The 22,406-nt window shown below is 37.4% G+C and overlaps 1 protein-coding gene across 3 annotated transcripts in view; it reads left to right on the top strand.

Moving 5' to 3' along the window:
• Positions 1 to 6,465: 6,465 nt before the first annotated feature.
• ncam1b (neural cell adhesion molecule 1b) overlaps positions 6,466 to 22,406 on the top strand; it is a 126,369-nt gene continuing 110,428 nt past the window's right edge. The window contains exon 1 of one of the 3 annotated variants that reach the window (XM_073863241.1): positions 6,466 to 6,806. In XM_073863241.1, the coding sequence (XP_073719342.1) occupies positions 6,758 to 6,806 (49 nt within the window). In that variant the 5' untranslated portion in view covers positions 6,466 to 6,757. The remainder of the gene's footprint in view (positions 6,807 to 22,406) is intronic. The other 2 variants (XM_055196268.2, XM_055196270.2) reach the window with 2 other exon arrangements.

The following is a 22,406-nucleotide window of genomic DNA, read 5'->3' as shown; positions in this document are numbered from 1 at the left end:
TCTGCAATAATAATTATCATTATTCCACACTGTAAAAAAATGCAGCATGAAGTTAAAACAACTTGGTTTTGCAAGTCAATTCAACCTACTATTTTAAGTTTTGACTTTTGATAATTTGACATAAAAGTTAATATTGTTTAACTTAAAGTCTCCATGAAGTCGATAATGTATTATTTAAAACTCATCAAAAGTTTTACATGCTTTAAAACTGCTTAAATGTAATTCTCACATTTAGTATAGGCGGATCTATGAAGATGTAAATTAGTCTCCACCTCTATTCTAACACACAGCTCGAACCAGATATGAATATGCTAATTAGTCCCCACCTCCACCCTTTTGTACCCATGTGTAAATAGACGCTAATTTCGGTAGTTTCAGATATAACTGCCAAGTCTAGTTTCACAATCCATACGTGAACTGCGTGTTTAGTTGTTTTTAGTTGTTGCAAAGACCAGCATGAGCTGGTAGCTGGTTTTAGCTGGTCCTCCCATCCTGGCAAAGCTGGTCAAACTGGTGGGTCAGCTGGTCTTCCAGCATGACCAGCTAAGTCCAGCTGGGTGATTCTCACGAAACCATTGAAACACCACGGCACTAATGATTTTAGCTTAAAATGTGTAATATAGTAACATTAAAAAGCATCAGAATTAACACAATACTGTGTTCTACCTTGCACAATGTGTGATTTCAACATAAGAATTTATAATTGAAAATTTTATCTCATTTTCTGCTGAAATTCTCATTACCGCAATGTGTCCGGCTGTGTTTGAACATGCGTTATGTTGTAATTTAATCAAATTAACACAAAAATATTAAGAAAAAAAATAAATGGACGTTTTGCTAGACTACTTTAGATGACAGAAAAAATATTTACTGAATATTCATGTATAATAATAATGAAGAAAAATTAGGAAAATGATGTGTCCATGCCTGATGTTCTCATCCTCCGCAACACTTTTTGAGAACAGTTTAAAAACACATACAGAATTTTAATAAAGTTTGATTTTGAGTGACCAAGCACATGGACCAGTTACTTCAAGATGGCTACCAGGTAAGATCATTTTTTTACAGTTAATTTGAAATATTGTCTTGTCAGAATGCTTACACAACATTTTGATTATCATTACCGCAACAGATGCTTATTAAATGTTAATTTAATTAATAGAAGCATAATACTTTGATTTTAAATGCATGTGCAGAATCTCCAAATTATGTTCTTTCAGGTTTGTCATGTCATTTTGAAAGTCAGTGTTGATGTTTTCTGACTGTTGCGGTAATGAGATTTTTTTAGGACTAAATTTTAAAATTATGTTACAAAAAGTGTTAAATGATAAGTAAAAGTTTTTAAATTAATGTTCCCATTTACTCCAGACTTTGTTTTTCAATGTCTGGTGGGAAAAAAAGTAAATTTAAGCAATTTTTACATTTTCATGCTTGACATTTTTAAAACCAAGTTTTCGTGAGAATCACCCAGCTAGACCAGCTTAAAAAGTGACACACCAGCTGCTGCACCAGCAATACCAGCTTAAACCAAGCTGGGAGACCAGCTAAAACCAGCTCACCAGCTTATGCTGGTCTTAGCTGGATTTTTCAGTAGGGAGGTTAGACTATTACACACTGCACGTGAGTTCAGCACATGTGATTTCAAATATGACGACGTGATTGGTTACGTGTGTGTGACATAGCAAAACCAAGGCAATTTCAAACCGTGGGAATGAGATGCCTTTGAAAACGTAAATATTATGGATAAATACTCAGCAATGGTGCTGAATGATAAATTTGCACAAGGTACCTTAGGGTGTTTTCACACCTAGTTCGTCTGAGCCCTCCAAACGCTCTCGGAGCAGTTCAGGGTGTATATGTGAACAAACCAAGGGATCTCAGACCCCCTAAAAGGACCCAAAAGTGAACCCAACTCAGACCACGTCTGGAGGTGCTCTGAGTATGGTTCGCTTTTGGGTTCTTTTGTGGTTCGGTTTCTTTTTAAGATGCGGTCCCGGTCTGCTTTGCTTATCGTTTGGACATGGTATCAAAATCAACTGCTGCACAGAAAGCTATAGCTCGTTCCATAGCTAAAGCGCATCAAACTATACTGAGCTAATGTTACTGTGTAAAATGTGTACTATATAATGTATACAATGTTAAATACAGATTGACTGCCAAACCTCCCTTTACATAGCGATGATCCATTATTGCCAAACATTTGTATTTTCAATGAGGTATTTGTTCCAGAGCTCAGTTTAGCCACTAGCCAGACCTTTAAACAATCAGAGACCGAAAGTTGGACGACAATGCATGTGCGTCCGATGGAACCGTCTATATGAATGTCGAGTCTTGAATGTCGAGTCTAGTTATACATACATGTATCTATGGTTGTTAAGGCAGAAACCATCTATAAAAAAAGGAATTTCTCTAAAATATGCTATTAAAAGGTTAAAAACATTTGCTGCCAAGTAAAACTCTGGGGAAAGAATTTTAGTGTACTAATACATATCTGGTAGGCTCTGAAGGCTAAAAGACAGATTGTTTGTCTGGGGCGTGATATCTGGTGAGATTAGCAAGCAAAAAAAGTTATCCTCTTAAATACAGCCCAGGCAGTAGAAGATTCCGGGTCGGATCTGCACCGGAGCCGCTGACTTTGGTGCTGATCTGGTGCAGATCCTGCCCAGAGTTGTCTGCTGTCTGGGAGAACACAAACCATTTTTGATTCTCTAAAACTCTAAAATAATATGGTCAAAATATGTGGCCTTTTAACCTACACATTGCGAACATGAAATAACATTTGCTCTGCCATTGAGGGTTTGGAGATTTTTATTTCATCCAAACTTTATTTTCATGATCGAAAATCCATTATACACCAAATATCTATATGGCCTGGTTACTGTATGGTCTAAAACGCCATTGGTAGGCTTCTCGACTGAGACCAGGAAGCAGGGCAGTATTTCTCCTGTATTGGCCTCTCTTCACTATTTTACAATTCAATATATAATCTAGTTTATGGCCTTATTATTTGTTTATGAGGGACTAAATGGCTTAGCACCTCATTACATCTCCAATCCCCCTTCTCAACATCAGACCTCAGGGGTCATTAAATATCTTACTACTTTCTGTCCCAGGACCTGTTTAAATTTTAAGGGTGTCATCTTATGTCATTATTGTTTTAAATCTCCTCGGTAGCCTATGAAATTATAATGTGAGGTTATAATTATTGCTCATGTGTTCCCGTGGCTCAGAATGTCGTTTTAGTAGATTTATTGATTTAGTAGTGGGTTTGATCACCAGGGAACACACATACTGATCAAATGTATAGCTTGAATGTAAGTTGTAAGCAATTACTAAGAATATAAGCACTGTAAGTTGTATTCAAATGCATTTACATAGACAATGGCAAATGCTCCAGGGATGGGTGTGGTGTCAGATTCTAAATAATGATATAGTGTTTAAATAGTGTTTTAAATTTGAATTTATACATGTCTTGAAATTGGTTTTATTGTTGCATAATGTGCTATGTCTTGAAGGCAAGATGCAAGTTGCATGTTGCAAGCCTGCCCTCTATTGAAAATTCCATCAAATTGCAGAAAAATATATGACCTTACCAGCAGATGTCAGCAAATACAAATAGTTCAATCTTGCATGCTTTATTCCATGCCCCATGCTATATATTTTACTTATTTGCATCCTTTGTTTTGAATGAGACATCACAGTTAGAATGAACAGTCACACACAGACAATGGATTAATGTAACGTGCATTTTTAAAGTGACAGTACTTAATGAAATTGTCAGTACTTATTTTATTTGCCAGACATGAAATGTGAGCTCCTATTATTTTACTTGTGTACTTACCAACGAAAAATTGATGACATAAAACACTTTCAGACTTAGATTTTGAATTAAACAAAACATATTAAATTATACAGTGAATGTAGTGCTGTTAGTTCGTAGCATCAGGTTTACTGACAGAATTTATGTATTTTAAAGAATACATTTCACAAGACTTTGATTATGAAGTTTTATCTCAAAATATCATATAGATAATTTATTATAGCATGTTAAAATTGCCACTTTGTAGGTGTGAGCAAAAATGTGCTATTTTTTGGGTGTGTCCTTTAAAATGCAAATGAGCTGATCTCTGCACTAAATGGCAGTGCTGTGGTTGGCTAGTGCAGATTAAGGGGTGGTATTATCCCCTTCTGACATCACAAGGGGAGCCAAATTTCAATGAGATATTTTTTCACAGAAAATGGTTTACCAAAACTAAGTTACTAGGTTGATCTTTTACACATTTTTAGGTTGATAGAAGCACTGGGGACCCAATTATAGCACTTAAACATGAAAAAAGTCAGATTTTCATGATATGTCCCCTTTAAAAATATCATAAACGTGGGCTCCCCCTGGCACTATCTTGTGGATGTACACAGGGGAGACTGTCAGACTCTTTATTCACTCTTTAATCAATGCAGTGAATGTTTTTTTAGGGTAGTGTTATTTCTTTATAGGCACATGTTGTATAGCTTAAAGCTACAGCAACTGTACAAAAAGCTTGAGATTTACACTCATATTGCCCATCATGCAAGAAAGAGATAGGCCTACAGATAAACACTGATCACTATTGAAATATGTTGTTACTCGAGTAGGTTATTACAATGAATCTTGTCTGAGTCTGTGATAGTTTAATGGCGATCTTTTTATGTTCATTTATTTATCCAACAAAAATGGAAAAATATGATAATATGATAATAAAATGCTAGATTGAAAATCATTTATCTTTAAAAGGATTGTGGGTTTTACACTAGGCATTTAAAAAGCATAACCACTTCCAGCAAAAACACATATTTATGTCATTTTAGTTTTGACTCAAAATCTTATGATATCGTAGATGTGACGATTTCTTATTATTTCAATTTCCCTGTAAGCCAGCTAGCTCTGATCTCCCTACATGTCAAAGATGATAAAAATGTTATTGATGTTCACAAATTATTAAATGTAACAACACAAACTAATGTAATATCAAGCATTTCAGCCTCTATAAAAACAAAAAACTGTTTATTTTCCTATCAGCCAAAGCAATTTCCTTTCTACCAGAGCATTTCACCTGCTTATGATTACACTGCATATTTTAATACTGCGTATGTGCAAATGTGAAAATTGCTGGCAGTAAACATTCAAGCATCCATCCTTGTTTGGCAGCAGAAATAAATAAATAAATACATACATTGCATATAGCATATTGATAAGACACATGAAAGAAACGGTGCTTTTAGAATAACAAGTAGTGCTGAGCATGTGAGCTGTCTGGATGAGACACAGCTTTGAAAGCTATATCATCAGAACCAGATAACAGAAGAGGTACATCAGCTCCTGTTTTTAGGCAGAGGAAAATTTTAAAGGTGTGGCACACCTATTGATTTCGATGGTTCACATATAACAATCACAATGACACACAAAGCAGGTTACTATAACGTATCAAATAACAATTACACCCACTTTTAATGACATGATCGCTCATGGTGGCTATCTGATAGCTTACAAGACAATTTCTAACAAAAGTAACATTGTTCAGGAATTGTCTATAGTGATGATTGCCGAAATAAAGATAATGATGATTAACCACTATTAAAGTTCCATTTTGTCCATAAAGTTTTTGCCATAATTTTAAATTCTATATGCGCTCATGTGTGCGTGGGCTTTCTTTATGGTATCAAATATCATCAGGCAAGTAAACTCAGTGAATGTAAAATGCATACGAATAATAACAATAACATCATCTTCTGCCAATGCTCACCCACACCAAAACACTTGGCTAGCCCTGAGCGACACTTTAAATCTGTGGTTCTACTTTTAGATTACCATTGTTCTCGAAAAGTCCACCTTACCTCAGTGAAAAGCCACAGTAAAAGTAGTTTCACTTCAGCTCTGACTGAGATATCTAGCTAGATAATGAAAGCATCAGTGAACTGATCCGTAAGCAAGATTTAGAGAGGGAATGACAAAAAGTGGGCAATGAGCCATTATACAGCCCTATATTTAGTGGATCTCAACCTTCATGGCCCCCTATTGTCCACAACAATATATGAAGACCCCCAATAAACTCATAATTTATACACCCCCCCCCCCAAAAAAAAGAGCTTAGGATAACTATATGTAAGAGACAGAAATATCTAGATCTTAGCTTAATTTAATGCTAGTTTTATATAAATTTAAATTAATTTAATTCATGATGATGCCCCTAGTAAGTCCCTATAGAAAGCCCCGCCCCTGCTTGTCAAACACTTATCGTACATCTATAATTAAGAGCAAAATATCACAAAACTTTCTCATTTAACATTTAACCACATTGAATATCCATATTTAATTAAATCCGCCCAAATATGTTGAAAATACGGCGCGTATGATTTACTTCCCCCCTCTTTTGTCTTTCTAAAGCTCGTCTAGGTGTTTGTTGTTGTCTGCTACTCTGCTTCAGTGCAACACGATCACATCTTCTCTCCTCAGAGGCGCCGCTGATTGGCCGGATCAGTTCGCGTGCATCTCGAGGCGGCGTGTGCGCGCGCTCTCGCCTCTCCATCTCAGCGCGCGACGTACGGGCACGCAAATTCAAACAGCATCGATATCAATACAGTTCAACGGCGAGGATCTTTATTCGCATCCGGTTTCCCTCCCGAAAACTTGGCGGAAACTTCACAAGCGTAAGGATTAAGGATTCTTCGGTGCACGCGCGATACTAATAATACGCGAGCTGTGTTTTGTGAGGGGATTGCAATGCTCCCCAAGGCGATCATCTTGGTGCTTCTTTACTTTGGCAGAGCAGGTAAGATTGCTTTTAAGTGTTATGCAATAGCAGTAGGCAAATCGTTATATAATAATTAGCGGCGTTTTTGTGCATTTTGCAAGGGTGCGTACTACTTTTATGTGAACTCTGGTCAGTGATGTACTGTAGTGTAGTGGCAGGTGCAATCGACCTGTTCGAATTCAGCTGTACTTATTCATCAGCTCTTGCATGTGTTTAACAATGTGTAAGGTGATTTTTTTTTAGTTGGACGCACGATTAAGCAGATATCGTAAGTATGGACTGCATTGTTAGCTGACTGGCTAGGCTATTTTTACAATAGGATACAACATTACAATGGCCAGTCAGTCCTTTACTCTGTGCTGACACTAAAGTGCACAACCTGTTCATATTTCTGTATGCTCAGCTCCCCATTCATTTCTTCTGGCAAATTCACATAAACATTTATATAATTGGTACTATACACAGGAAATCCTTAAATTATTTACTGTTTGAGTTAAACCATCTGCACTATTTCCTAAAGAATCGCTTTGATTTTATCGCAGTTGATCTTTAATAAAGTCTTAAGGGACAGTGGTGGGATGAATTACTTGGCAATCCACCTGCTGCACGAGACGAGAATGATCCAATCAGCGTGTTTGGGGCGGGAACTCTCTGTTACGTTTGTTTATGACGTAATAAGCAAGCAATTTACGCGGAATCCCGACGAATGTTGACCGTTATAACGACTTATGTGCGACATAAATGTATGTATAATATACATTGCATACGAAATATGCATATGATTTTAAACGAGTACCAAGTTAAAAGATAAACAACGTTATAAATAAAACTGTTAAAAATGATTTGGGCATTGTTGTGTTTTTGTATCCTACACATCATTTACACTACCTATATGTTTGCCTCCTAACATGTATGATTGTTTATATGCAAAGATGTAATGATGAACTGTAGGTGTTACTGCTGGGGATGTTGTGGGATTGTCATTAGAGAGATAAGATGGGCGGAGTCAGGCGTTCACATGATGCATTTCCACAGGCTATAACCATGAGTCATCTTTGTGATGTAATCTCCCGATATGCAGTTAAGCTCTCTTTGGGCTTTTAATTAGCTCTGCTTGAGATAGCCTGCTTTGACTCTGAGGGCCTGAGCAAGACAAAAACAATAAATGTGATGTAACCCAGAGCGCCACTGTTGAGCCTGAAACACAATGGGCTCATCTCCGAATCTCAGTTGCTGAATATATGTAGATGTGGCTTTGTGGCCTGAAGAAAATAGGATTTAACAGGACAGATGTTGCACTGACAGATCAATTTCCCATGATCATTAAAGCCGCATGTGCGTGCACATGTACTCGGATGCAGAGTACGACTGTAAATCTGATGAGATTTGTGTATCCGTGTTTGACGTTTCACAGGAACACTTATTTATTGCGTACAGTATTTTGTTTGCAGTGGATTTTCCACTTCACTGCTCCCCAACATTAACTCTTATGCATCCAGTGTTGTATTATTGGTAACATGCATGTTTTTATTGGACCGGTAGTTCCATACGGTTGCTGTATTAAGGTGGTGCACTGTTCATGCTGTTGTGTTTTTGTCTGAATGTTCAGCCATTGTAGTGGAAGCATATGTCAGTTAAGCTGGATAAACCAGGAATGCCTTTGGGTCGAAGGCGTGTTACAGTCGGTGCTTTTGTACCATTTGGTTGCAAATTATGTTTTAGGCCTTCCCATATGTGCACTTTGAAACCACTAGCTGTGATTGGTCACACTTTTATCCTCAATCATGCCGTGTCCCGTTGGAACACTTTAAACCTTTATGATGATTTCCCAGAGATGGTGATGCAGATAATTTGTAGTGAAGTGTAAAGTTGCAAGCATGCCTCACTGTAATAATGTTTATCCCATGTAGGAATAAGCGTGCTTGTGATGAAATAGGGATGGATGTGCCTCTAACAGGCTGGGATTTGGTAATGATGGCAATGTTCACCCTGGTGTTTTTCTGAAGCGTTGTGTTCTGCAGGACATCCTGCTTTGCTTAATAGCTCTCTAGCTCTTCTGCTTGGTCTCACCTTTTGATCATGAATGTAGCTGGCATATTTAGGACTGCAAAATGCTGGAGGAACAGCGGCACGCACATGCTTAATGAGTCTAGCTCTTTAAGGTTCACTTTAATAGTTTTGTTTCAGTGTGGCTGTATAATAATGCTGTTGGTTCCTAGAGTAATGGGTAACTGAAGTGATAGTTTTTTTCCCGAATGTTGAAATGTAGCCGATGTCACCGATAGTGCACCTTCATTATGGACATAAAAGTGTCGTGTCTTGAACACTGGTGATCATATTATCAAGTTCTCAGGTATGCTGGTTTAACATTTCCCAGCATTTAGAGGTGGTCAAGGTATTCAGTTTAAAGGTGCAGTGTATAGATTTTAGCAGCGTCTAGTGGTGAGGTTGCAAATTGCACCCCTCCCTTTTGCAGCCCATAGAGAAGTTACGATAGCGTCACAGGACAGACATGTAATCATCTGAGACAACGTAGTGGCAAACGCGTTTTGTAGAGCAGTTTGTCCGTTTAGGACTATTGTAGAAACATGGTGCCACAAAATGGCGGATTAAATGTAGGGGGACCCACAGTGTATGTAGATAAAACATCTCATTCAATACAGTCCACTATATAGGTCTTTATACACCACTGATAATATAATTATGTATATTATATTGCATTTCTGTCAAAAGATCCTTCTAAAATTTACACACTGCACCTTTAAAGGGATAGTTCACCCAAAAATATATTTTTGTTATCATTTACCCAGCCCATGTTGTTCTAAACCTGTATGAGTTTATTTATTCTGTTGAACACAAAAGAAGATATTTTGATAAGTGATGGTAAGCACACAGTAGACTGTACCCATAGTATGAATAAAAGTACAAGTCAATGGGTACAGTGTACTGTGTGCTTACCATCATCAACAGAATCAAGAAACTAATTAATGTTTAGAACAACATGATGATGAGTAAATATTAACATAATTTTTATTTTTGAGTGAACTATCCCTTTAACATTTTGAATCATCTTCAAAAGACAAAATGTAGTTTTCTGAAAATCATGCTTTACTTCAAAGGATGATCTTTTTTTCAGTGTAATAATGAGACAGAATGAGAAAATTATCTAGAAGGTTACATCAGTTTGTAAAGCCTGAAATAAAACATTCAGGTGCGAGAAATCAGAAAAGCAACACATGAGGATCCAAATATAAAGGCACGGACAAGTCAAAGATATTTTCAAGGTTTGTGTGGCACTATTTTTTCCTTTATTAATGGCATTGATTTATTCTCTTTTTTGTTGCCTCAGGATGTGTGGTTTCCTCACGGGAATCTGATGCACATTTTTGTTCTTTTAGCAATTGGTATCTTTATAATTTGATATAATAGTCTGGTGCTAAAAAATATTGATAGATTGAATTTAGAAATGCAATTATATAACGGCTCCATAATGTTAGTCTACTGTATGTAAATAGAGGCGATATTCTAAACTTTTGTAGCATTTAAAGGTGCACAATGTTTGAAAAACGCTTTGGAAAAGGGAGTCAGGCCGATTACCAAAACACACTTGTAGCCAATCAGCAGTAAGGGCCGTGTCTACTAACTGACACACTTGCTGAGGTTGCGTATGTGTGGGGCGGGTCTATCAAAAGAAGGTCCAGATTCTATTGGGGTAGGGGTGTGTTTGTTTAGGTGATTTAAAATATCAGCATTGGCTTTCAAACATTGTGCACTCCGCGGTAACTTTTTTGAGTATACTGTATGGCAGATTGCATCAAATCTTAAAGGCATAAACAGAAAGTCACATAAGTTAGATTTTTTTGGGGGGCAAGGTCAGTTCGGTCGTTTTCAGATGCGGAGCCGTGTGCGAAGTTACACCACCACGTGAAATGGGGTCTTGCCACACTTTAAAGCAAAATGACACTTTAAAGGGATAGTTCACCCAAAAATGAAAATTCTGCCATCATTTACTCGCTCTCATGTTGTTACAAACCCGCATAAATTTCTTTATTCTGATGAACACAAAAGAAGATATTTTGAGAAATGTTTGTAACCAAACCGTTTGTGGATCCCACTGACTTCAATAGTAGGAAAAAAATAATACTATGGAAGTAAATGTGGTCCACGAACGTTTTGGTTACAAACATTTCTTAAAATATCTTCCTTTGTATTTCTCAGAACAAAGAAATGTATATACTGTAGGCTTGTAACAACATGAATGAGTAAATGATGACAGAATTTTATTTTTTGGGTGAACTATCCCTTTAAAGTCCTTTAAAGTCAAACATACATTGACTGTCAATATTGATGCATTCATCAAAATTTCACTGTAATTTCATTTTCTTGACCCTTAACATAAAACAGCCGTTTTTGCTACTGATACTATTCCTTTATCATCTAACATCTTATTGAGTTTTTTCTTTGCCCCAGTCACCTTTGACTTGCTCAGTTGAGGCTGAGACATTAAGACATGTTTTAAGACATGATACACTTATGATGCTTTGCAGTTCTATACACAAATACAAATACTTAGGGCTGGGCAATATGGGCAAAATATCAGTCGAGATTGAAAATTATCATGATAAATGACAAGTCTTTATTCCTGTCAAATTTAAAGGCAGATTTTTGCTTCTGAATGAAAGTTGTAAAAACCAGACAGTTAATAATGGTTTTAAACTACTTTTTATTCAGAACATGACAAATACAAATACTAAAATCTTGTTTTAATGTTCAGGCATTGTATTAAATGTAAAAATATTTGTTATGAAATCAACACATTTCTGACAAAGAAAGCAGCAGGCTACTGTCACTTTAAGACCCAAGACAGACTGCTTTAAGTTTCAATATACTGAGTAACATCCAGCTGTTTATTTTCACTTAAACAAGAAAGAAAACTTAGTTCAGTGATCACGCGTGTGTTATATTCAGTTTCCTGAATTTGTGAATGTCCTGTAAATATACTTTTAAAGCTGTGCAGACATGTGCATGTGCAAGGCGGACGCTGAGAGAGTAGAGTATACTATACCTATTTTGTCTGCTGTGTTCCGGTCTTTGACGATACCCTGTTTGTGCGTCCAACATTACACGAAAGGAAAATGTTTATGCGCATTTGGATTTCGTGACTCCGTCCGCGTTATCCGCATCGCGAAAATCATAGGGCCCTACTAATTAATGAATAACTTGCCTCCTCTTCCACTTCTTCAAGTCTAACTGATACTGTGATTGTAAACCAAGAGCGCGTGCCGCATCCGGAAGTGCTTGCGCAACATTACGCACAGCGCGTAAACATTATCGATCACTTATCGAACTGACGTTATCGTTTTACCGAGAAAATTTATATCAGTAAAATTATTCTTATCGAATTATCGCCCAGCACTACTTAGACTTTACATAAATGATCTTTTTTGTACTTTGAATAACTTGCTAACTTGCTTGCTAACAGGATACTAGTAAAAATTTTACTATTTCTACTTGAATTTTTTTCTTGATATGGCCCTTCAGTGAACCGTATCTGCATTAAACTGTGCTTGAGTCTGCTTTAGAAATAGCATAGGCTTCAGTTTTCAGTGGAATCTTTATGTCCTGGAACGGCATAAATTTATGTACTTTCTCCTCCGGCATCGGCAGAGGCGTTCTAACTAAAAGACATTTATGAAACCTTAAAGTCCCCATAAAATCCATACTGAAGTTTTTTTGGCTTTTAGTATGAATATGTTTACCTTAAGGATATCTATAAACTACTGTGCTCCAAAACATTGACAAAGTTTACATTTAGAAGATATAAGCATTCAAAACTTACAGTCACTCACTTCCACCAATACGGATCAATGGTTTTTATGACATCATTCAGCATTCTGCATCAGATTCATGGATGTGAGGTGAACATAACACTATTGGGCTTTTTAACCTGATAGTTTTACCCCGGAAATAAAAATTCTGTCATTACTCACACTTATGTTGTTCTAAACCTGTTTGAGCTTTTTCTATTCTGTTTAACACAAAAGAAGATATTATAATTATAGATGGTACCCTAACTTTCATAGTATTTGTTTTTTCAATGGGTACAATAAACTGTGTGGTTACCATCATTTATCAAAACATCTTCTTTTGTATTTAACAAAATAAAGAAACTCAAACAAGTTTTGAACAACGTTAGGATGAATGATGACCGAATTTTCATTTTTGGGTGAACCTTTAAAAGGGTGAGTAGCCACTCGATATGCTTCACCCTAACTTCCTGTATCGGTGGAAATTACATCAACACATTAAACAAAATTGCAGATTTCAAGGCACTTTTGTGGGTCTTCAATATTGGTAGAACATTATTAAAATGTACATTGTTCTGCAGTTTACCAAATTTGCAATAGTGGCTTTAACTTTGTCAAATAAAACTTGTGATTTTTATTATGTTTCAAATCCAAATTACTTTCTTTTAAATGTGGAACGAAAAAATTCAAGCTGCTTTTTTCCATACAAAGTAGGTGAATGGTGACCAAGGCTATCCGTGGTCTCTCCACTTTCATTATACAGGAAACAACAGCTATTATGATAAAAATCACCTGTGAAATTAAATTTAATATAGGTTGAAATTAATTTGAGGGGTGAATAAATGATAGAATTTCAAAATTTGTAATAGGTTTTGCCTTGATAACTGACAGAGTTGAAGATAATGAGGCTCCATTCATGTGCCCTGCAAGTCTTTTGGTATATCTTTTTGCCCGCACACACACACTCTCTTTTTCTTTTCTCGCTTTCTGTGTGCTCTCTCTCTTCCTCTTGTTTAGTTCCCTGTCACACGCACACCCATTCTGTCAGTTTTTTTTCACTTTCTTTCACGTACAAGCACACACAGATGGAAAATCCAACATGACTGGATGACCTCCCCTGCCTGAGATGCCTCACACTTATTCGTCCAACAGAAGCTGGATGTATCATGACCCCTACAGCGCTGTCTTTTTCTGCCCGGATGTTCCATGTGGAGCATGAGGAAAATATCCACAGACTGTCAGACCATTAGAGACACCGGAAACGCAGCCAATGAGACAAAGAGACAACTGATGAGTGCTTCACTACTGGGAAAAGATCCCTAGTTGATCTAGTAATAGAGTAGTAGTGTTGTAGTACTCATACGTTTAGCGTAACCTAATAGAAGTGCCGTTGTTGGGCTTCTGTCAGGTTCATTACATTGGAAACGTATTTAAAAAGAGAGCGTGTGTGGCTTATTTTAGTGATTTGTGTTTTTTACCGGGCGGCACTGTGGACCAGCAGGCAGTGTTATGAGGCACTCAATCAGGAATGTCCCTTCTGGTCTTATGGCAGAGAATTTGCTACGTCAGGCTTTAGCAAGTGCGTCATCCAGGACCCATTGCTTCATGAGGACATGGATGCATTAGTCTGTCTGCTCGACTGCTCTCGGTCCAGCGCTCTGTAAATACAGGGTGACTGAACAGGGTCACTGTCTCTTTTTTTGTTTTTTTGCCGAGCTCCGTCATCACAGCAGTGCATAACGCAGCCATGTGGCATGAAGAGTGCTTTGGATTAGGGCCGCAATATGTATAAATTACTGAAAGATCACAAATGTGCATACTGTATCACGAATATGCATATTTAAATGGTCGGCAAAGTTTTGAATACTTAAGAAAGCTAGGTATAGTCAGTTTTAGGTCAAGACAGAGAGAGTAATGATTTCTTTTTCCAGACAGAACGTGAAATATGTATGTTGGTTTTATAGACCCTTTTACAGCTCACGTGATCAAATAGCCTGCGCGCGCATTTGGGCAACGGAAGTAGTGTTATTCCCCATTGGTTGTAACGTTGTAGCAACTCAGAAAGTTTATTAAAACGGTTTCCCAGCATCAAATTGTCTGGTTGTTGCGTTTGGTTGCACAAATATAATATACTAATATACGTATATATGTATCTGGCAACTTTATTTTTGGCCATCTGCTAATGTCTTCTATCCACTCCCCTATAGTACACGGATCTGGTAGCTGTGTTGAAAATATGAATAAAGTCAACTTTTTTAAAATAAAACAAAAAACCTACACAGAGCTATCATTACTGTGTAAAATGTGTACTATATAATGTATACATTCTTAACTACAGATCGGCTGCCAAACCTCCCATCAAATAGCGGTAATCCATGATTGCCGTTTTCCCTCATCTTTAGGAAACCAAAACATTTTTTTATTTTCAACGAGGCATTTGTTGCAGAGTTTAGTTTATAAACTAGTCAGACCATTAAACAAACAGAGAACGGAAGTTAAGTTCAGCTCAGACTCGTAATCGTGACAACACGTGCGTTTGATGAAACGGACTATACAGAGCTCAAATTGCATTGTCCTGTTCTCTTTTGATTGACAGAATATAGCCGCCATAAATATAAGCTGTTTTTAAACTATCGACCGATAGCCAATAGTGTGAAAAATTGCTTTTATCGTCCAATACCGATTATTGGCCGATATATCGGTGTATCTCTAGTTTCTGCCAATGAACAATAAACATGCAAACAAATAAATAAAGACTTGAACATATTGAATAGGTGTTCTTTGCACAGAATATTATACAGATTTGGCATTAAGCTCTTAACCATACCAACCACATCGCAACATGCAATAAACTCATTGAACAGCATAACAACAGCATAGCAATGAAATGGGACCAACCCCAGCACTCTAGGATTGCAACTTTAGGCACCACTCCCATTTTCTTCAAATAATGTAAAATTTACTGTGACAAAGTTTTTTTTTGTAAGTTTGTGATCAATTGCTTGACAACTTGAGAACACGGTGTTTAACATGCATCAAGTCATTTAGTACCAGAGTGTTTCTGCAGAAGTACAGCTTGTTAATCTATATTTAGGAGAGGAATTGTCGGATGTGAGCATCGCTTCCAGCCACAGATCTGTTCTCTCTGATCATCTGTATTCTTCTACAATGAGAGCGTTGATAAGCTCACTCAGCTTAAAGAGTCAAGCCTAATGTTTGCCAGACGGCACGAGAAGGAAATCATTGCTTTTTTATTGCCTTTGTAAGACTTTGTGAACCTCGTGCATCAAATAGCACTTTTCCACTGTCTACCCAAATGGCTCTCATTGCGAATCTAATTTAGACCAGTTGGCCTGTTTTAAATGCCTTCCAATTGTGGTGCACGAAATCAACCTTGCAGTCTTAGCAACAAATATAATGTTTGGTTTGAGGGCGACAGTTTGATAATGCATTCTGCACTTTTATTTAAGTATAGGCAAACGTAGCCAACTACCGAGAAAACACAGAGTTACCTCAACAACACCTGACCAATCTGTCAGCTGTTCCACTTTCAGGGTTAAGCATGGTTGGCAAACTAAGCTGGGTGGTGTATCGGGTTTTGGATACATATCAGTATTTTTTCCCAGCGGGATACGGGATAAGACAATGCCGTCTGTATTGGTATGGTCAGATATGATCTTTCTGTGAAACAGAAGCTCCACCAGAAATTTACACGTAAGCTTTCCAACCAGTTTACATGTTGTGTAGCTGTTTATTTTCAAACAGGGAGGAAAACCCTGTTTAAATTTAATTTTAGTCATACGCTGTTTTAATAAAGGTGATTGTGAGGCTTTGACTTGCATATAAACTTTTATTGCACTTTGTAAAATATACAGAAATATCTATTGTACTGGATATCGGCATTCATCCCAAAATTACAGAGAAATCAATTTTGGTCGATATCGCCCAGCCCTATTCCTGGGTCTATTTGTAATCGCATTGTGCTGAACTCTTCTCAGGTGGAAATGTTGGAAGCTGCTGGAAACGCTTCTCAAAGTGCTCAGGTTCATTGGGGCCGATAGTGCGAACGCATTTAAGATGTCCAAAAATGTAGCTCATCCCTGCACCCGAGTCAGCCGCTGTGGTTTTGGCATGACTGCAAAGTGTTGTGGCTGCATGCTGCACACGTGCTGCGTTGAGGTGTCTCTCCACCATCTGTTGCCCTGTCATCATATATGACACACACCTCTTCCAGTAGCTTTCTGTATCAAACAGCGTCAGTATTTTGGCAGATCGTGCTGCACTCTTTGGTGGGGCATTGATTTTCACCTAAATCAATCCCGCAAGCATCCTGGGTATTATATTTACAATTGAACCTGGTTATTGAACACATAAAACTGCCAGCTGGAGCGTTATTAATATATGTTATAGATTACAATGGTCTGATTTAAGTAGGACATGACCGATCTCCTGACTGCGTGACAAGCATTGTATTGCGCACTTAATTCATACAGTAACTTATGGTGCCAAGTTGGCATCCTTTCAGTTCGGAACATTTTGAAAAGTCAATTGGGTATGAATGGCCAAATTGTTTCGTACATGTCTTGTTTTCATCAGAAACGGGCTTATGGCTAAGAAACGAAGACAGGGCCATCTGTTGTTAAACTGAACCCTAGAAGTCGACAAAAGCTGCAGATGCTGAATGCTGCCATTTTGTGCATTCAAAATGAGATTAGGGGCCTTGTTGCTCCCACAACTACAGCGGTGGAAAACAAGGTTACAACAGATATAAAACTGAATAACTGTTTGTATCGACTGACTCGTTTGTCACTGTTCTGAGGTTTCTTTCAGGTCCGTTTTATGCTGGTGCTCAGCATGGCGCTGTGCTTTTTGTCTTTGTGTTTTATTTTCGGTGGGTCTGGTTTAAGAGTGTTTATTTTAGAGTACTGCTTGGTGCACACCGTGATGCCCATAAGCCGAGCAGACGGGCCGTGTTGGATTAGCATAATTAAACACGGATTAATGACAGGTATCCCTTGACTTGCTGAATATATGAAAATCCGCTTTGTGCTACCAATTGCTTACAGGTTCCCAAAAGAACCAAGTGCTCAAGAAATAAGCAGTATCTAAAAACACATTTTACAAGATTTCTACTTTATTAATCCGTGGTTTTAAAGGGACAGTCCACTTTTTTGAAAATAGGCTCATTTTCCAGCTCCCCTAGAGTTAAACATTTGATTGTTACCGTTTTGGAATCCAATCAGCTGATCTCCGGGTCTGGCGGTACCACTTTTAGCATAGATTAGCATAATCCATTGAATCTAATTAGACCATTAGCATAACGCTAAAAATAACTAAAGAGTCTGGATATTTTTCCTATTTAAAACTTGACTGCGTAATATCATTGCACCAGCTGCAACCATGTTACAGCAGCAAAGTCCTTGATTATTACGGCAGAATGAGAGTATAGTTCCTAGACATATCTGCCTAGAAAATCACAACTTTTAATTTTCGACTTAGTACACGATGTAACTACAGAAGTAGGGTTGGGTATCGTTTGAATTTGAACGATTCCGATTCCAATTCCGATTCCTTGTTTCGATTCCGGTTCCTATCGATTCTCGATTCCGATTCTTTTAAGAGGCAGAGTTTACAACAAACTGGAAAACTAGTCCCTTGTTTTTTTGTTAAATTATATGACTAAAGCTGTTACCTGTAAATTTTATAAACTTTTGACTTTTTATGAACTTTACTATTCATTTCTCACATGGCTGTTTTCAACTACAATATAAATATCAAATCTATGAACTTGAATATAAATATTATAAATTATGAATATATTTTTACAGGGGTACACTTTCCTCAAGAGAGCTTTATTTTTGAAAACCTCATGAAAACACATTTACACATGAGTGTATGATGCTGCTGCAGCCTGCAGGTACTTGAACATGTTTTCGGGTGCGTTCTCCGGAAGTCACGTTGCTCGGCCGCATACATCATCGAGGTTCTCACATTTCAGTCAAAATTCAGTTAAAAGATTTATTTCTTTTAAGACATACAATCATTGTACTTTCATTCTTACCTTGAAATGTAACGGTTGTTTTTCTTAAATTAAACCCGAAATATTAAACCTTGATGACGTATGCGGTCGACCAACGCGACTTCCGGAGAACGAACCCGAAAACATGTTCGGGACGTGTCCAGCGGAACTGGCACGAATGGCCACCCTAGTTTTTTTTATTAAGTACTCGGTATCGGCAAGTACTGAAATGCAATACGTACTCGTATTCCAAAAAAGTGGTATCGGTGCATCCCTATTATTTTTGAGCGCGATGCTAAATGGTCTAATCAGATTCAATGGATTATGCTAAGCTATGCTAAAAGTGGTAACACCAGACCCGGAGATCAGCTGAAAGGATTCCAAAACGGTAAAAATTTTATGTTTTTCATCTAGGGGAGCTGGAAAATGAGCCTATTTTCAAAAAAAAGTGGAATGTCCTTCCTATCTGGCTTCTTAACTAGCAAGACTACTTTGGGTTCCATATTCACCAGAATGACCATGCTGGTTAGACACCTGAGTTGTACTTTTTTGTAGCTCAATTGGTTGAGCATTTCCTTAGCAGCACCAGTTCACGGGTTCGATCCCCAGGAGGCATGCATATGGATAAAATATATAGATTGAATGCACTGTAAGTTGCTTTGTATGAAAGCATCTGTCAAATGCATTAAATGTATGACCATGATTGATAGACCAGCACTAACCCTTATAAGCCAACCTGTACCAGCATGGAAATTTATAAAAGAAAAGGTTTGCACAAAGATGTGAATGAAGTGCATAAGACACAAGCAGCTGTGGGTAGTCTTGCATAACCAAACTTTTGAATATTGGCAAAAAGTCGTGTACACCGGCCCCTATATCTTATTCATGAGAAGAACTGCCCAGTTAAACAAAACAGATTGTTTGAAGGACACGCAAAAAACGACCACATCTCACATCTAGTTTGCTTTTAAGTGCGTCGGACAGTTTTTAAGTTTGATGTTTTTTAGCCTGCTAAGTAAGTGGCATATCCAATGACTAACTAGATTTTTTCCCCAAGCAGACTGGTAAAAACCTTAGCAGGTGGCTCACTGAAGTCACGTAAATGGCAGCCAATCAGATTAGTGCTTGCCAGATCAATAAAGTGCTTTCCAGTCTTGCGTCAATATGAATCAGACGATCAGTGAACAGACTGCTGTAGGCGTTTTGTCTGAAACTCTGGATCACCTACTTTGACTGTCCCATGGCACAGAATTAGGAGAGAAATAAATATCTGAAAATCCAATTAATGCAACTTCTAGTGACTACGAGATCCACATTTAGCCTTTTTTATTAAGATTTTGATCTCATTTTTATAGAAATATAAAACTGCATTAGAAATTGGATTCCCAGACAGCGTAAGTGCTGCATTCACAATGCTCTATATGAAGAAGCTAAGCCGTAAATATTCTGAGTTGCCAAAACTCCTCAAAGACATTTTGGGAAAGAAATAAAACAAAAATGACAATGTTTATATACACTTACTGAACTGGAAGTTATTTCCCTTCCCCTGTTTCCATTCGACAACAATTCAGTCCTTCCTCTCTTTTTTTAATATGGCACTTAATCATCCCGAAATAACGTCTCGGGTGACAAAGCAATGCGCAGTGGAAATAGAGTACGCCCGGTGACATTGAACAGTTTTCACTGGTTGAAATGACATTTTGTAAATTACATGTCGTGAATTCTCCTCCCACATCTGAGGAACATCTCAAGAGCAACAGCGCATAGGACATCTACAGGCAGACGTACGTTTATTTCCAGCCAGACGGAGAGAACTCAAGTCATCACCTCTTTGAATAGACGCCCACAAGTTTGTTTTCAATGATATTTAAAAATGTGCCTTGGGAAAGCTGACTTTGGTGTTATGCTGACGTGTGGGCTCGGATTCAAACGGCATATTAAGTAGCTCACGAAGAGACGTTAATATCAACTCCTACTCGGGGGTCAACGGGGCCAACGTCTTCTTCCAATGTCATGGGTTGCCATAAAACCAAAGTGTTCTCGAACCTCCGAGGTTTCGCACTCATTTATATCACTTTTATTTTCTTCATCTAATTTGCACATTAATTCCATTTGTTATGGCAAACAACAGATAGCAGCAGATTGAGATGCATTGGTTCATCAAAGCACCCAACCAACCTTGAATACTGAGGCAGGAAGAGAATATGTCTGCAGCAGTGTTTCTTACATCAGTTATTTCTGTTCTCTGTGTATTTTATGAGCTTCCTGACATTTCAGTGCAGTTTTGAGTACGGTATCATTCCTGGGGTAGGATTATAGTTCTGGTCTATTAATTTGGCCACAGGCTCGCTAATAGTACAGCATCACGGTAAATGAGCTAAAGTGCTACTGTAGCATGGTGGAGAATGAAAATCATTACGTTTTATATAATATATATATTTAAAGATTTTTTGTGGTTGCATTTATTTATTTATTTAGCATTTTAATTCTTGCAAGGTATACTTTTTTAAACCTTTTTTTATTCACAAGTTTCCAGGGGGCGTTACTTGAAAAAAAAAGTGGAGGCGGTGGAAGTAGTATATCAACGGTATTTTGTGTGGTGTATAGCGAACAGGTTAGGTGTTTTTTGGATAATTTTTTACTATTTAAAGTCGCAAACCTTTATCAGAGATGTCATTACGGAGCTCAGGGACAACATGTGCTGTTCGTGGTTGTACATATAACAGGAATAAACTAAGTCAGTGGCTTAAACGTGAGTGTTTTGAACATAAGCCTAAAACTCTCTACAGTTTCCATCACCTCCCACCTACCTGCGGAGGTTATTTCACCCATTTTTATTTCGTTGAGGTTATGTTCCCAAATTGGCAGACGTTAGCAAGTTTGGATCGCTATATCTTTAGACTGTCAACTAATGAATGGATGAGTGTCAGGTTCTGCTATGCGTCATGCTTGTTTACTTTGAACCGGAAGACGCGCCTACTTTTGACGCTGGAAACCTGTGGATAGTATTATGTAACTTGAGTTCAGTGTAAATATGGTTCATTTTAAGTTATATGTGTACTTGGATTTCTTTACAGTCTAAGTCATTACTTTGGGACAAAATGTGATGATTGTGCTAAATGATATGATACTACTGTCAGCCGCATTAAAAATATAAAAGTGGTTTTTGTGTTGACAGTAAAGAAGTGCTCAGAAGTGTTATATAATAGGCTCTTTTATATCAGAGATTTGCCATAGATGAAATGAAAATAACTGTAGGAGAGAATATTTATCCTTACACTGTAGATAGCAAACAACTATGTAACAGATAAGCAGGTGTAACGTATTTATCTGTAAAGAGGTTGGTCTCACTAGTCTTTACTACAATGAGGGATCTTTCTCAAAGTCAATTTAGTGACTGATTTTATGAGTCGGGCATATACATTGCAAGCTTGTTTTACCATTGTAGAGCTGCAAAAATCATATTTTAACTCAGTTATATTGTATACTGTGTGGTTTACATTTTTTTGCATTGTTTTGCATTGCACAAAATTTTCGAGTAAAATTAATTGATGCAAAATAACTAGAAAAAAATAAGCGATCCATGCAATTAAATTCATCTTTGCTACTAAGGTTTAAATGGAGATACTAGTGGAATATTGTCATTGCTTTCACACCCAAAGTCAAATCTATTATTCTGGTAGGTTTCATTTTGTTATTACCAAGAAAATGGTGGTAAAAATGTATATTAAATATAAAATATAACCCAGCTCTACACTTTGGCCCAAACATTTTGTTTTCAGGTGTTTAAGA

This window comes from Misgurnus anguillicaudatus, chromosome 24 (genome assembly GCF_027580225.2).
Source record: "Misgurnus anguillicaudatus chromosome 24, ASM2758022v2, whole genome shotgun sequence".
NCBI classification, from domain to species: domain Eukaryota; kingdom Metazoa; phylum Chordata; class Actinopteri; order Cypriniformes; family Cobitidae; genus Misgurnus; species Misgurnus anguillicaudatus.
The sequence above is the reverse complement of the archived record's forward strand: the minus strand, read 5'-3'. Positions and strand labels throughout refer to the sequence as shown.